The following is a 16,704-nucleotide window of genomic DNA, read 5'->3' as shown; positions in this document are numbered from 1 at the left end:
TGGTGGTGGCAGGAGCCTCTCCCGCCTCCTCAGCAGCGCTAAGGATGTCTGACTGCAGCTTAGGTCTGCTCCCTGCTGGTAAGTACGCATCCCCCGAGGGCTGCCGGGCTGCCAGAGGGATGTCTGCCTGGGCCCTATCCCCCAGGGAGTGGGCCTAAGCCTGTAGATGGACATCCTCCGAGGTGTCCCAGACTGCAAGAGGGCATAGGCCAAGCTGAGGGACCCTCCCTGAGTGCACAAATTTTTCTGCACCGGGCCTCTAGTTTTAAAATATATGTGTAAAATCTTTCTTTTAAGCAATACCTTACTATATGTAGTCTTCTGTGAGTTGCTTTTTTTACCTCCATATTCTAAGGCTTCATAAGTTCCATGAACTTTAAGTGTTGGATTTATGTTGTATACCATATACTTTTTCCTCTGCCATGCAATACTTTGCCCTCTTCTTCTGTTCCTATTCAACTCTTATTTTATATAGTAGAGTGAGTTGTTAATTTCCTAGAACAGGAGCCATATAACTGAGTTCACATACGGGTTATTCCACTTATTAGGTCTGTGACATTGGACATGTTAATCAACCTCTGAATCTTAGATTTCCAATGAATAAAAGACTACCTATCTCAAGGAATTCTTCTGAGGTCTCAAGGAGTGACTACATGAAAAATTCATAGCATAGCCTAGAACACAGAGAGAATTTATATAAACTATACATTCTATATATCCACATATAATATTTATCATGTATCAGGCATTATTTCAATTGTGTGATACATCAGTTAACAAAAAACAAAATTGTGTTTTGGTAGTCCCTCCAATACAATGGTAGGCAAACGTAGATTAATTTGTATGGAAAATAATGCAATAAATTAATAGTAACATAAGAAAAACTGTTTTGCACACTCACAACTGTAAACATACTTTTGCCCACCCTTGTATAAAGTAGATATTAGACATTAGATGTTGAATATATATATATAAGCCTAATATGCAAAGTGTCCCTCGGGAGTTCGACCAACTGGGAGTTCGATTGCTCGCTATGATGTTCACTGACGATCAGAGGTGGTGAGGAGGGAAGGAAGGCCCCAGCTGGCAGCCACTAGGGACCCTACCCATGCACAAATTTCATGCACGGGCTCTCTAGTTAAATATAAGAAACAAGTACATTATTATAATGTGTTGTATTATAGTAAATGGTAATGTCTATGGGAGGTGATAGTAGAGTTGAGTACCTGGAATACAATCCTATATAATAAAACCCTAACATGCAAACCGACTGAACAGTGGAATGACCAGAAGAATGACCAGTTGCTATGACACACACTGACCACCAGGGGGAAGATGTTCAATGCAGGAGATGCCCCCACCTGCATTGAGCATCTGCCCCCCAAGAGGGAGGAGACTGGCAGTGGTGATCAGGGGGTGGAACTGGCCAGCAGGTGGCACCAGACCACCAGCCAAAGTGGGTGACAACGGGGGGGACCCCAATTCCCCCACCCAACAGCCACCCAACAAAGGGAGGAAACCAGGAGTGATGGTGGGTGGTGGGGCCAGCGAGCATGTGGCGCCAAGCCGCCAGCCAAGGCGGGTGCCAGCAGGGGCCTCCTGATAACCCTGCCCGTAGGTCACTCCACAGATTGGCCCTGGTCACTGGCCAGGCCTAGGGTTCTTACCCTATATATTGGGAACAAATTCTTAGATTTAAAAATTAAAACCTGGCAAGGCTACTCTAACATTGAAAAAACAGGATGATGCAGCGATGACATGCATGGACTCTAGCTTGCACATTTTGTGGTCAGCCCTGATTCTGAGACTTATAACTGTGTGACAATGCCAATTACTTAACTTCTCTCTGCTTTAGTTTTTCTGAAACTGGTACTGCTGCCTCAGAAAGATCATGTTATGTACTACTTTTTATAATCAAGGCAAAAAAAATGTAGCTGCCCATACAACAGCAAGATGCCTTTCACTTGTATGAAAAGTATGGTCACTGGTGCATGCAGTGTCCTAGACTGGGAGAGGGATGTCCAACTGCTGGTTTAGGCACGATCCCTGCAGAGGGAGGTGACTGGTGGCAGCAGGTGTGGGCGGGGCCAGCGAGTGGGCAGCGCCAGGCCAGCCAATGCGGGTGCCAGCAGGGGCCTCCCGATTGCCGTGCCAGTTGCCCCAGAGATTAGTCTTGATCTCCGGCCAGGCCTAGGGACCCTACCCATGCATGAATTTCGTGCATCGGGCCTCTATTTCTAAATAAGGTAGTCATGAGTTAGGTCTCTTGAAGGAGAAAATTTTTGAGCAAAGCTTTAAAATTGATGGAGCTACCCATACCTGTATATGGCAGAAGAAACAGGTTTACCAAGTCCTAAAGCAGAGGCTTGTTTGGCATGGTAAGGAATGCTGAAGAATAGGTGTGGCTAGCCCAGGTAGAAGAGACTAAGAGAAGATGAGATAATGGGGACAGCTCATTTAGAAGTCACCTAAAAATCACAATTTTGTCAACTCTCAGTTAAGATGTCACTTCTTCAATGTCGTATCCTCAGTGTTTCTAGACAAGGACATATGCCTTGATTATGTGCACATTCTAATTTTTTTAAAGTTATGGAGTACAACAGATAGTCACAAAAGTCTACAAAACTTATGCCTTCCCAGTCAAATAGTATCATCTTGGGAGTACCTTAGAAACCCTTTGAACTCTTTTCAATCATTCACTTCCAAATATAACAATTATCCTAACATTTAACATTACATTTTCTTTTGCATATGTTTGATACTTATTCACATGAAATCTCTTTTCTCAGATATCTACATTGCTGCAGTAGGCTATATTCCTTTTTTAAATTTCACTGCTGTGCATTATTCTATATTTTATTCATTTATCCTACCACTGATAGTCATTGGGTTGTTTATAGTTTTGAGTTGTAGTAATTAATGCTTCTATGGAGATTTGTGGATACATGACTAGACATTTTGGGTTTGCTTTTCCCCTTTGTACTTCCTAGGTTAGTATTTTGCATATAGTAGAGAGTACTTAATATTTAATTAATTAATTAATTAATTAATTAATTAAACCAATGTTCTTAATATTCCTTCTCAATATTTCAATTTGGAGCCTTGAAATATTTTCCAATAAAAATATTCTCAAGTCATCAGGGTCTCAAATCCTGCACCAGTTTTCTTATTATGCTTTTTATTAAAATTAGCTTTGCTGTATATGTGTATGTGTGTGTTTGCTGACCTTTATAACATTATAGATAATACTGCTGAAGAATAAACATGTCCCAAGATTCACAAAAACAATTTTTAAGATTAGGTACTCCCATTATTCAAGGAGTGCAAATATATTGGAACATAACCCATTTGTGAGCTTGGTTTCACCACTGGCAGTAGTAATAAATAGTGCTTATAACTATTTCATCCCTGGAAACGCTTCTGAAAGATTTTGTTTTCTCCTCCCAAGATTGTTAATACTCTTTTGATCTCTAACTCAATAAAATAACAAAATAAATAAACCAGAAAAATAATACCCCCAAAATGGGAAAATACCACATTGCTTTATTGAATTATCCAACCCTTAGAATTTTGCATTTCAGAACATAAATAATGATGTAAGAATTTTTAGTTCTCTATAAAACTTCCTACTGTGAAACACTGAATAAGGGTAAATCAACTTCCTTTATCTCTTTCTTAAAAAAGTAACGTCAAGATAGTATGTAACCTTTAAAATTACATTGGTCTTCTTACAAATAAATGGAAATGTTAATTAAGTTCAGTAGAATCTTAATAATATTCTATGTTTCTTACCAAACCCTTTCTTACTAGTTTTTTAATTCATGAACTAAATATTTTGTTAATAAAACTGACAATGTAATAGATATTTAAATATCCCATTCCCATTAAAATTACAATAAAAATAATTTGTTTTGCCTTGGAAACTAAAATCATTAAATTCTAACTATGTCAAGAACATTTCTATATATTTTCAACATGTTTAAATTGGAATAGTATGTTAAATTTATTCCTTTTCACAATTATAATTGTTTTGTGTATAGGCACTTAGAATTATAGTTAACTAGAGGCCTGGTGCATGAAATTTGTGCACGGGGCGGGGGGGAGGGAGTTGTCCCTCAGCCCAGCCTGCACCCTCTCCAATCTGGGACTTTCGAGGGATGTTTGACTGCCCATTTAGGCTGTCTCCCAACCGCTCGCCTGCCTGCCCGATTGCCCCCTAACCACTCCCCTGCCAGCCTAATCAATGCCTAATTGCTCCCCTGCCAGCCTGGTTGCCCCTAACTGCCCTCAGCTGCAGGACTGGTTGCCCACAACTGCCCTCCCCTGCTGGTCATCTTGTGTCCACATGGGGGTGTCCATCTTGTGTGTTGGAATGATGGTCAATTTGCACATTACTCTTTTATTTGATAAGATAAGAACAAATTATTATCATTGATTTATTTTCGGATGTTCTCATGCCACTGTACCGCCAGCATATAGATGTTGTATATTTGCCAGATGCCAGAAACAACGGGTCTCGTATAATTAAGAAAGAAAAAAAATGATTTTTGTGAGAATTCACTACTTGGAGAGTTCATTTCCTTTTCCTTTTCCCCCATCAAGAGCCGAATTCGTAGAATGTGGAATGACACAGTCCGAAAGCAGTCAGAGTCTTCCTTCATTACTGGAGATATAAACAGTTCAGCGTCACTCAACAGAGGTAATTAGAATGATTTTTCATATGTATTATAGTTGTGGTTACTTTAAGAAATTATTAAATGCATTGCCTTTTTTTTTGTAACTTCTGGACCTTTCTCCATGTGATAGGAATATTGCAAAGATATAAAACCTGGTTGAGTGTAGTAGCAGTGTGTTCCATTATTCATAAGCCTCTTTTTTCCATCCTGAATTTTCAGGAAATCTTTTTTGAAAGGAAGTTAGAAAACAAGAACTTTCTTTTTCTAGTCATCTGCCACTGCTATAAACTGGTGAGCTGTCAGGCCTCGTTGGAAGCAGTGAAAATGAGCAATTATGTGGCTATATAGTCTGCTAAGCATCATAGAGTTCCACATTGTCCCAGGTATAGAGCACTTTCATAGTCTTTGTGGAAGTAAAAATATACTGTCTAATACATACTTAAGGCAACCTGTGTATTTGGAGGGGAAAAAAAATCACATCTTAATATCTAAAAACCTTATTCATATAATATTGGATATTTAAAGATCTTTATATATACATATATGTATATGTTATGATTATTTTATGTGTGTGCTTCAGTAAAAATGTTTCTAGGTCATAATTTAGGTGTTTTTTTTTTAAATGAACTTCACTTAATCTACCGTTTTGTTTATGGTTGATTTATTTTGTATTCTCTTTCTTACTCTCTTATATAGTGCATGTGTGCAAGTGATTAGAATTAAATTGACTACAATAAAAATGCATAGATGCATTATTTGTGGAGAGCTAGAATACACTAGTCAGTGCAAGAAAATATTTAGAATACAATATAGTTTTATCTGGGAAGGTGGTGATTGTATAAGTTTATTCCAAAAATGTCTCCATCCTAAAAAAGACATTTCTGATGCATATATTCAGAACTTATTTTTATGATCCACATTATTATTTTTTCTTACCAAACTAGGATTATTAGTTTGGTCTAAACATGTTTCTGTCAGCTTTTTGTTACATTAAATGCTACTTAAAAACAAATAATTTAACACAGTTATGGCTTATGATTAAGAAAGATTCAGATGCTCCTGCTCTGAAATTACTTTTTCTCAAGTACATTGCATCCTATTAATATAAAATAATTTAGGATATGTAGTGTCCAAGATGAATTTGTTACAGGGATCCATGTTATATATAACCTTAACTGATTTTCATATGTTACTTGGCAGTGATATAGTAACTATCATCCAGTGATAATATTAAGTATTCTATATCTCTTTTGCTTTAATAAGAACAGCGAGTACAAATATACCTTCACATATGAAGAAAATAAATTAAAATAAAACAAATCCCTTCTTGTATTTTGTTTCATTATTAGTTTATTTTTATTTGTTATAGTATATTGATTTACATAATATTGCTCAAATATTCTTTTAACATTTAATTTTTAATTTTAATGGTTAGTTTGTAAAAATATGTTTAGATATGAATACTCAAACTTTTTGACAATCTTTGAAATTACAGAACACAAATGACTTAAAAATGCCTCCAAAGTTTAGGAACTAATTTGCTTCCATAGTGAAATATTTTCTTTAATTTTACAATAATCTCATGTATAGAAAATTTATAGGTATGCTCCTAGAAAAAAAGCTATCCTTATTAATAAGATTTATTATTAGAAGTATCTTACATGTAATAATTATAGAAACCATAGAATAATTGTTGTTTAAATAAAACATGAGATAATATGATTTTAATGGTGCACTGTTTGCCTGCTGTGAAGATGGATAAAATATGTAAAACTATTTTGCCTATCATCATGTTCTAAATTTATATAAAAAATAGTAAGGTATGTAACTTGTAGCAAAAACTTTCTAAATGCACAGTTTATGACCTTGATTTTTAAGGTCAGTTGCATTAACCAACATAATATTGCTGTGCCATTTTAGTTCCTTCTCAAGAATTTTATCAAGTTGGAATATATAAAATATAGATGACTGGATCAATTTGAAATATATTTAAAGAAAATAATACTTTATATTGACTGATCATCTGTTTAAATCTATGTTTACAATATTTAGTTTTTAAAGATATTTCTTAAAGTTATTGTGGAAAGTATAAAATTTCTTGTAATAGCCGATAAGTTACTTTAATGATGACTTTGGGAGAGAGTGACATTGAATTTATGATCTGAAGTGTGTGCAGGCAGTGATCTTTTCCTCAGGATATATATTCTTCCTTTCACTCAGTGACTTTCATGGTGGTAGACATCACAGTGATCTTCTTGATTTCCTATATTAATTTTCTAGTCCCCAAGTCAGAAACTCCTTGTTTTATTCTCCTCTCACTATTTTTTACCTTAGATGAGGGGAGTACTTTAAAATTTTATTTCTTCATATTATATCTCTGAAGATAGTCTTTAACTTCCTTCTTTAATCTTGTCTTATTTCCCAGGGTCCTATCTTCCCTGCATTCAGGCGTGTGTATCATATTTAGGTAGGTGGCATCCAAGATTCACTTTCCAGATAAACACTTCAGTCACCTCAGCAACATAATTATTCACCTCTGTTTATTCAAAAGATTACATTCTCTATTATTTAAAAAAATTAGGTCCTGCATCTTTACATCTTCATATATTCTAACTTCCCATTCATTCTTAGTTTCTTATAACTAGCAATTTTTAAATTTCCCTTTCTAAGTTAGGTAGTTTAAATCTCTTATTTTTGCCTTTAGAACAGATCTGGCCCTTGAAAACCACAAAACATTGTCTAAAATTAATCCTATTTTCACTGTAGGTTTTCTTTCCTGTTCATACCACTGCCTAATTCATCAAAAGAATAATTGTTTGAAAAGTATTATTCTAAACAAGAAACCATCATTATCATCTCTGTGATCCATTAAGGATAAAGTATTTACCATGCCGTGCAGGATCCCTTCTCAATAGTTTTTATTTTTAAAAACCATTTCTAATATTCTATTCTTGAACCAACTTGTTATATCTGACATATCCAACTTAAATTTCCCAATGAGATAGATGTGATTACTAATAGGATTTTATTCCTTGAAATCATAGGAAACCTTGGAAGAGTTATTAATCATTTTCAAATTGTGTACTCATTCTTATATATTCTCTTTGGGATTTTGTTATTGGACACCACATCTCTTTAAAACTGTCTACTACATTTGTCTTTAGAATAGCTATATTTATGAAGATGTTTTCTGAATATTCCCTATACATTTTCAAATATTTTCCCCCTGCCAACTTGATTGCTACAATGCTGTACACTCACATAGATCCAGAACTTCTTGAGGTCGTGCCACTGTATACACAGATAGCAAGAGCTTTGCAAGAGCCCCAAGATGATGGTAAATTACAAAGTTTCAAGTAAGGATACCCCTGATCCAAACCAAGTTTTCACAAACCCCACATTAGGGTTTATTCATTTGTTCATTTGAATAGTTACTATTTTCATGCACCTTAAAGTTAGTCCTTTATCCCCAAGCTCCTGTCAGGTCTATTGGAAACCTAATCCAAATTTCTAGCAACTCCAAATTCCTGGTAATAATAGAAACAATGTGTGGGCAGAGTAATCCTGTACACCTGTATCCCCTACCCTCAGTGCCTGCTGGCCAAATCTCATCTTGAACAATTTAGATTAACATTGCTCCTGAAACATAAGTTAGACCCACAAATGAAGTATCTCCTGAGAAAGTGCTCTGGTACTTCAAGTAATTGTTAAATATTTCCACTCTTTTTGTAGATCTGTCTAGAAATTGGAATATTTTCTAAAATTAAACTTTAGTAGGCTTTATTTCATCATGAATAACATAATAGTAATACGCATTTTTTATTTAATTAGTTGAATCAACATCAGAAATGTCAGTTTAAAATCCAGTTTTCTATGTAACTACTTATCAGTATGTTATAGTTGAGTGAATTATAAAAAGGTGCCCTCACCCCAACCCAGCTGTAGATTTATTGCAAAAATATGCCCCATCTGAGTGGCAGATTTAGCAAAAAGGCATCTCTTATGTGAGAACAATGGCTTGATTAGCATTATGGGTTTTTATTTTCCCCCACTCCCCATCCTCCATCTCATCAACTTCCCACACAGCGCAGTTCAGATTTTTATACATGGTGACCTGACCACCAATGCTGAATTTATTTAAGCCAAATTTGCTATATGGCAGAAGACTGATCTATCAAGGGGTAGCACTTCTTTATTAAAGCTAATACATTTCCTCTAGCAGTGGCTCTCAACCTTCCTAATGCCGCGACCCTTTAATACAGTTACTCATGTTGTGTTGACCCCCAACCATAAAACTATTTTTGTTGCTACTTCATAACTGTAATGTTAATGCTGTTATGAATCGTAATGTAAATATCTGATATGCAGGATGTATTTTCATTGTGCGCGACCCCCAGGTTGAGAACCGCTGCTCTAGAGGTTCAGAGTCATATTCACCTGTACACGCATGCTCAGTAAGCGTATGTAATCAGTAAAATGATGATGGCCTGTGACAATCTTTTCGTAAATTTTTAAGGTTCATTTTGACTCTCAGTGGCACACTACCTACTCAAAGGGGACCTCACTTGTTAGAAACATTATCAATACAAAGGGGAAAGTTGCCATCAAATAGACATTTGCAAGTAGTTGCCTTACTCACTGCAGTTATGTACAATAGTTTTGAGAATGGAGCCTGAACCCAGTGATTTCGGTAAATTGCTTAACTTCTCAATGTCTATACAATAGGAATATAAGTAATACCCCCTCAGGAGGGCCCTGAGACTACTAAGTTACTTAATATATGTTATTTGGTTACAACAGTGCCTGGAACATAAGTATTATTGTTATTATTCTTTTATTCAGAAATTTACTTCTGTTTCTACACCTAATAACTGGTTCTTGCCAGTACTCTCAAGTAATCAGATGTTAAAATTTATCATTTGCTCCCAAAGGTTTCCTTTCTTTTTTTAATCTTTATTTTCTAGTAATAGGTGGGAGGAATGAGGTTGTTATCTGAATGCCAAGTAAAAGAAATAATAATTTACCTAAGATGGTGCTACCCTTGAGGCAACAAAAAGAAATAAGCTTATAAAACTGAATCGTCTCTTCTAAATCAGAAATTAAATGCAAATTACATATGCTTTAGTTGTACTTTTCACTTTTGATTTGTAACCATGTTTTAGCATTTAGGAAAAAAAGGTAAAATATTTCTCCTCCCTACCTTAGATAATGATATAAGCAAACACTGTCTGCTCTTCCTTCAAGCCCTCTACTACCCTCCAAGAACACTAGGTTAATTCAGACAGCCCTGCTAAATACCCAGTTCTGTAGCAGAGCAGGGCTGCGACTCATTCCTGTTTTAAACTCATGTCTTCTCAGAGCCTGTATTGTCTTTCCCGGGAGGTTGGTCACTGAGACAGAAGAAACTCCACAATAAATCACCTGCCACCTCATTAATATTCAAGTTACTAAGCATATTTTGTTTTTATGGTTTTAAAGAAAATACAAATGAAAAGTGTAAGTGGTGTTTCACGGTGATTAATGATTTCTGTAAATTAAAGCTACTAGGGTGACACACTCATATTCATTCACTGTACTTTATTAATGTCAGTAAATATAGTTTGGTTTATATGGGTGATATATGCCATATCGCTCCAAAGCCTTGCTCTTTTGAAGGATTATAAAATCCTTGTTTGTAAATATTAACTAGATCCTAATATAATCTGACACCTATTTGTGAATTTTTTAACAGCAATTAATGATGTGCCTAAGAGTACTTTGCATAGTTAACATAACAGATTGGCCTATATAATAAATTTTTGTAATGAGCAAGTATTATGATGATGAATGCAAATATAGTAAGTATCCTATGGCATGTATACATTTTTTATTTGAAATTTGTCATTATATTTAGTATTTTTTTACCTTTATTTTCTTGATTTACAAATGAAGCAACCGTGCTCCCTGTTAATTTCTTTCCTTTGTACATGTCATCAATAAAGACAATCAGAAAATGTACAATAAGGAAATCTGTGTTAGAAAAAGCAGTTTAATAGCACAAAAGCAAAATAAGTACAGATCTTAAGTAAGATGCTGTGTCAACAAGATAATTAAGCAATGCTGTAACTATCCTGATTTCTAACTCGAGGAGATGAAATAATTCTCATAATGAACTCTCCATTGAGAAATGAAATATACAAAATATTGATTTCTAGTCAGAGGCAAATGTTCTTGCTATAATTTATTAGCAGAAACTGAAAAAGAAAAAACTTTTAAATGCTTGCCCAGTGTGTCCTTCTAGTGCTTTGCTTTTAATTTTCTCTTTGATACATATTTTTCAAATCATCCAGCCTCTCACAGCCAATTACACAATAAAAATTATTATTATTTTTATTATTTCCTTCACAAAGGAAATATGTAGCATAGATTCCTCATTTTAGGGTTTATTACCTTATTGTCATATGTATAATTGGCAGTTATCTCTTACCTCTTCATCATCAAACAAGCTACATGAGATATCCTATTAACCTCTAAATATAGTGCTATGGGACATTTCTACTTAATTTTGAAATATTACTGTTGTTTCATATAAGTTATGAAGCATACAATTTTTCAAAATATATTTTTCAAAAATTTATTCAAAAATATATTTCAAATATATTCAAATATTTCAAATATATTTCAAATAATTTTTCAAAAATATATTTTTTAGAACTTAATGTGAATACTCCAACTTTATCATCAGAAATTACTAGTATTATTTTCTCTAATAGAATATAATATGTCCTTCTATAGTTCTTGGTAAATTTGGGATTTCTTCTTTGGCCTGCACAGCAATCATTTATATATTGCACACTGTCCATTAGTCATTATCCATTTTCTTTATATCCATGAAGAAGTTGGGGTTTTTGGTAACTTGTCCAAGATCACATGGCTAGTAAAGGGGAAAGTCTAGATTCCAAACAAGGTTTTCTAACCACAAAGCCCTTCTCATGATAACAAAAAATTTTATTCTTTTTTTATGATAACAGTTTCTCGTGAAGGTTGCTGAAGCTTAGAATAAAGAATTTTTCTAAGAATTATTTCAAAATTATTTTTATCATCTCACATAGATATAAGATTTTCTTAGCAGCACAATTATTCATATCTTAACTTCTTATTTTCCTTTCACTAATTTTGTTTGCTAAGTACAGTCCTTTAGTGTGGTTTTATCGTATTCATTTTTTTTGGGGGGGTAGGGGCTTTAGAATATTGTGGAGAGTCCGGCCAGTGTTTCTCAGTGGTCGAGCATCAGCCTATAAACAGTTCAATTCTGAGTCAAGGCATGCCCTGGTTGCAAGCTCAATCCCCAGTAGGGGCTGGCAGGAGGCAGATGATCAGTGATTCTCATCATTGGTTTCTCTTTTTCTCCCTCTCCCTTCCTCTCTGAAATCAATAGAAACATATTTATAAAATAAAATACTATGCATATATGGGGAGACAGATTGGCCAATACATATTACTTTTATAAAACTATTTGATGTGGAGGATGCTGAATTATTATACATTATTGTTCAATTGCAAGACTTAGGTTGCAAGAAGAATTTTATAATTATTCTTTCCAGGATACTATTAAGGTGTTGGTAGAATCCTTTTATCTTAATTCTTAATTCATTATACTTCAGTAAAAGGATGAACATTTTAATTAGGAAAGAGATTCTGTTAATAAATCAGGTAAATAACTTCTGCCTATAATCACTTAGTAATAGAGTCAAAGATACAACTTTTCCCAGATCATTGTGCTCATGAACTGTATATTTCTTAAAACTATGTTCTCTGTCAGGACAACATAGCAATGCCTAGAACAAGTAGAAAATCTATTTGAGCTGATTTCAAATAGATAGTGATAATGTTGAATATTAAACTTCTTATTACTTTTATGTGCTAATTTGGTTTTAATAAAATGGACATGTCTTATAACTCAAAATTTAAAAACAAAACCTAATCATCTGAAAAAAAATGTTCTTACTGTAGTATAAACATAAAGGTTATGATGATATAAATAGTATATAATTTCCAAAGTTAAGAGAGCGATTACTTTTCAAATTATTTTTTCTAAGAAATATATCAACTTATATCCGATATTTTTAAAAGTGCATAGAAATTAATTCAATTACATAAAAAATAAAATGTGAAAGGAGGATCTACATTTAACAAAATTGGAAGAATCTACATTTAGAAAAAAGATAAGTTGCTATTATCAATAATTATGTAGTATCCAATTAAAACAGTACCTTAGGAATTGCATACAAAGGCTTGCACTTTGTATAGCTCACCTTTATGTACTGCATGCTATTGAAAGTAAATGCTTATGTGACAAGTTCTCCTACGATTTTCATAAGAGGCTTCATCATAGTGTATCATCAAGGAATGAGGGTGCTTTAAAAACTAAGACAAGTTTCCCATCACATTCATAGAAAGTAAATTTACAGCCTCAGAACCCCACTACTTAATTAAGATTTGAGAGGATTGAAGGAAGATAGTTAATCTCAATATAGAAAAATAGAAACAATTTAAGTTTCCCAAAACATCCTCAGTCTAAATAGAACAGATTTTATTATGATTATATAAGTCTTCTCTGAACAAGATTGTCAAGAATATCTTTATTCACAGACACCTTATTTTAATTCATATCTACTTTGCTCAGACATACTTTTTTCAAATTTAAAATTCAAACTTTAGCCAGGCTAGACCTTCTGCATGTAACCTTATATAATTGGCACAGTATAAGACAGTATGCCAATACAGGGCAGAAAATTATATGAAAAGTTATATTTTTTCATGTTGTTTTATATTGTTAAATAGTTATTATACTTTTCTTTGTTCTTAGTTTTATTTTATTCAGCAAAAATGCATAAGCAATATGTGACTTACAAATAAATACTGTGGGATTGACCACATATACATACTATATACTATATTCTTACTTAAAATAATTGTGATTTACTGCTATATTGCCTGTGGTTAAAGAAACTTGGCCTGTTATCTTTAGGTTCAGTATTCTTTATGGTCAGTATTATGACAAAGAAATATTGGGAGACAGTATAAACAACCCAGATTAACGAACAAAATATCAGCAGATAGAGCATCAGCCTGTGGACTGAAGGGTCCTGAGTTCGATTCTGGTCAAGGGCATATGTTTGGGTTGAGGGCTCGATCCCTGTGGGGGGCATGCAGGAGGCAGCCATCAATGATTCTCTCTCATCATTGATGTTTCTATCTCTCTCTCTCCCTCTCCCTTCCTCTCTGAAATCAATACAAAGATATTTTTAAAAAAGAATGTTTAAAAATTGATAAATGAAATTCAACAACTATATATATATATGTATATGTATGTATCAGCAAAAGATAAGAACAAGCAATTCACAGAATAGAAATCCTTATGGCCAATAAACATGTGAAACATTATCTCATCTCTTTGGTAAACAGGGTAATGCAATGTATAACACTATATAATTGACAAAAATGTCAGTCTGACAATATCAAGTCCTACCTAGAATCTGAGAAATATATACTGTTCATGGAAGTGTGAATTGGTACAAACACATTTAGTAGCATTTTGAAAATATGTTAACATAGGACCCAGTAATTTCACTTTTAAGTATTTATTGTAGAAAAATGTATGTGTCTGGACAAGAAGACAAGTATAAAGACAGTTAGTTCAAAACAAAGAATAGAGTAGATACTCTCTAGAGTTCACAACTCCAAAGCTCTGAATTTATATATTAAAATAGAGGCAACACCTCTGGATTCAGCATCTTTCATTTTTTATTGAACTAACAATAACCCAATCTGTACTCTGGAGAAAACATGTCATTGAAATCCATATTAATAGATCCCCAGTGAATGAATTATCTATTAAAAGAAGCTAAAGTATTTCAGAATCATTTGGAAAAAATTTAATAGGCTGGTTGATTAAATTTTAATAGCAAACTTGTTGGTTATTGAAAGTACACAGTGTGATAAATCAAGGTGTCATCTCTTCAATTTATGACTTCAGAAAAAATGATGAAAGAGTTCTTGGCTTTCAAGAAAATATTTCTTCCTTGACACTGTAATTGAATTAATTGCTTGAATACAAAGAGTAAAAAATAGAAAACTATGGTTTCTCTGGTTTTTAAAGTTACTTTAACTTTAAAAAAATATATATATATATATATATGATTTCAGAGAGGAAGGGAGAGAGAGAGAGAGAAATATCAATAATGAGAGAGAATGGGCTGCCTCCTGCACACCCCACACAGGGAATCTAGCCTGCGACCCAGGCCTGTGCCCTGACCGGGAATTGAACTGTGACCTCCTGGTTCATAGGTCAATGTTCAACCACTGAGCCACACCGGCAGGGCACTTTATTTAACTTTTAAGTACAGCATGAAGATTCTGTTAGTTTTATTATAACAACTCAGTCTTGATTTAATGGCTGTTTCTGTTTTATAAGAAGACCTTTACAATTTAACTAATCATTGCTTGCACTGTCTTTCAGTAGATTTTTTGTTACATAGAAAAACAAAAAATGTTCGTATGGAAAATAATACAAGAATAAGCTCTGTGTTTCGTGTACCCACAACTATAAACCCACGTTTGCCCCACCTGTATTTACTTGCACAAAATAAAGTCTCCACTATGGGCCAAAATTAAGGTGTGAAGTCAAAAGCAGAGGCATTATTTAATCATAACTCCGCTTTATCTATAACTGTGATTTATGTATATCAGCCAACGTATATATAATGAAAACGACTCCATAAAAGAAAAGCATCAAATCAAGGGAGATAGAACCAAGAGGGAATGGAATGAAGGATAATGTATCTTAAGGAAGAAATAATTGGCCGATTAAAAGTGTTTTATTGAGAAAAAACAGAACATTTACCATCCTATATATTTATAAATTACAAGAATTTGAATACTGAGGCATATTTATATGTGACTGCTAGAAAAATGGCTGTATTGATTTGGTTCATTAGATCACCGCAGTCTTAAAATACAAAATTTGGCCCATTCGGTATGATCAAATAAGAATGTAAGTATGTTTGTTTGTTGTTGTTGTTTTTAAAGAAGTGTGAGGAGCAGAGCAGAATGATAATTCATGTTATTTTAAGAGATTTTCAGTACACCTTTGTTAGCCTGCTGTCAGGAAGAAATGTTGCTGGAATTATGTTTCTGAATGATATAATACAGGTTCAGGTGGGATCCAACTGTCATCTTTCTTCAGATCTGTTCTTTACTTCATCATTTTAAAGCACAGCCATCTGCCTTAGATACTTTTCTCAGTCCTCAATTATATGTGTCACACTGAACTGGCCTAGAAGGTGCTGTCATTCAGACCCTCCCAATGTCAAAACACCTATTTTCATGCGGAAAGACATATAACAGTTTTGTGGTAAGACTATACATTTGAAAAGAGTGTAATCATTATTTCATTCAGATTTCACTCATTCAGAAATGCTCTCATCAGCCTCTATCTTCATGTACAAAGAAATAAAAGAAAAAAGAAAAAGACTCATCCTGGCCGGGCAGCTCGGTTGGTTGAAGTATTGTCCTGTAGACCAAAAGGTTTCGGGTTCATTTCCCCATGAGGGCATGCACCTAGGTTGCTGCAGGTCCCATCCTCATTCCAGTGTGTATGGAAGGCAACAGAGGGGTCTCTCTCTCTCTCTCTCTCTCTCTCTCTCTCTCTATCCACATACAAGAAGCAATCAATGAATGCATAAATAAGTGGAACAACAAATTGATGTTTCTCTCTTTCTCTCTCTCTCTCAAAATAAAAAAACTAAATAAATAAAGATAAACATATCCTGGGGCAAGGATTTAAAAAACAAAAAAACAAACACTCTTCTTAAAAATGACTGTGGCCTTAACCGGTTTGGCTCAGTGGATAGAGCATCGGCCTGTGGACTGAAGAAGGGTTTCTGGTTCCATTCCGGTAAAGGGCATGTACTTTGGTTGTGGGCTCAATCCCCAATAGGGGGCATGCAGGAGGCAGCTGATCAATGTTTCTCTCTCATCGACTCTT

General features: G+C 34.3%; 1 protein-coding gene across 1 annotated transcript in view; it reads left to right on the top strand.

The window, feature by feature from the left end:
• Positions 1-16,704, top strand: part of ADGRL3 (adhesion G protein-coupled receptor L3) — a 323,628-nt gene that overhangs the window by 295,428 nt on the left and 11,496 nt on the right. The window contains exon 19 of the mRNA XM_015565616.1: positions 4,603-4,699. Coding sequence (XP_015421102.1) covers positions 4,603-4,699 — 97 coding nt within the window. The remainder of the gene's footprint in view (positions 1-4,602; positions 4,700-16,704) is intronic.

Source organism: Myotis davidii, unplaced genomic scaffold (assembly GCF_000327345.1).
Source record: "Myotis davidii unplaced genomic scaffold, ASM32734v1 scaffold352, whole genome shotgun sequence".
Classification (NCBI taxonomy): domain Eukaryota; kingdom Metazoa; phylum Chordata; class Mammalia; order Chiroptera; family Vespertilionidae; genus Myotis; species Myotis davidii.
Note: the sequence above shows the minus strand (reverse complement) of the source record. Positions and strands in the feature narration are given on the sequence as shown.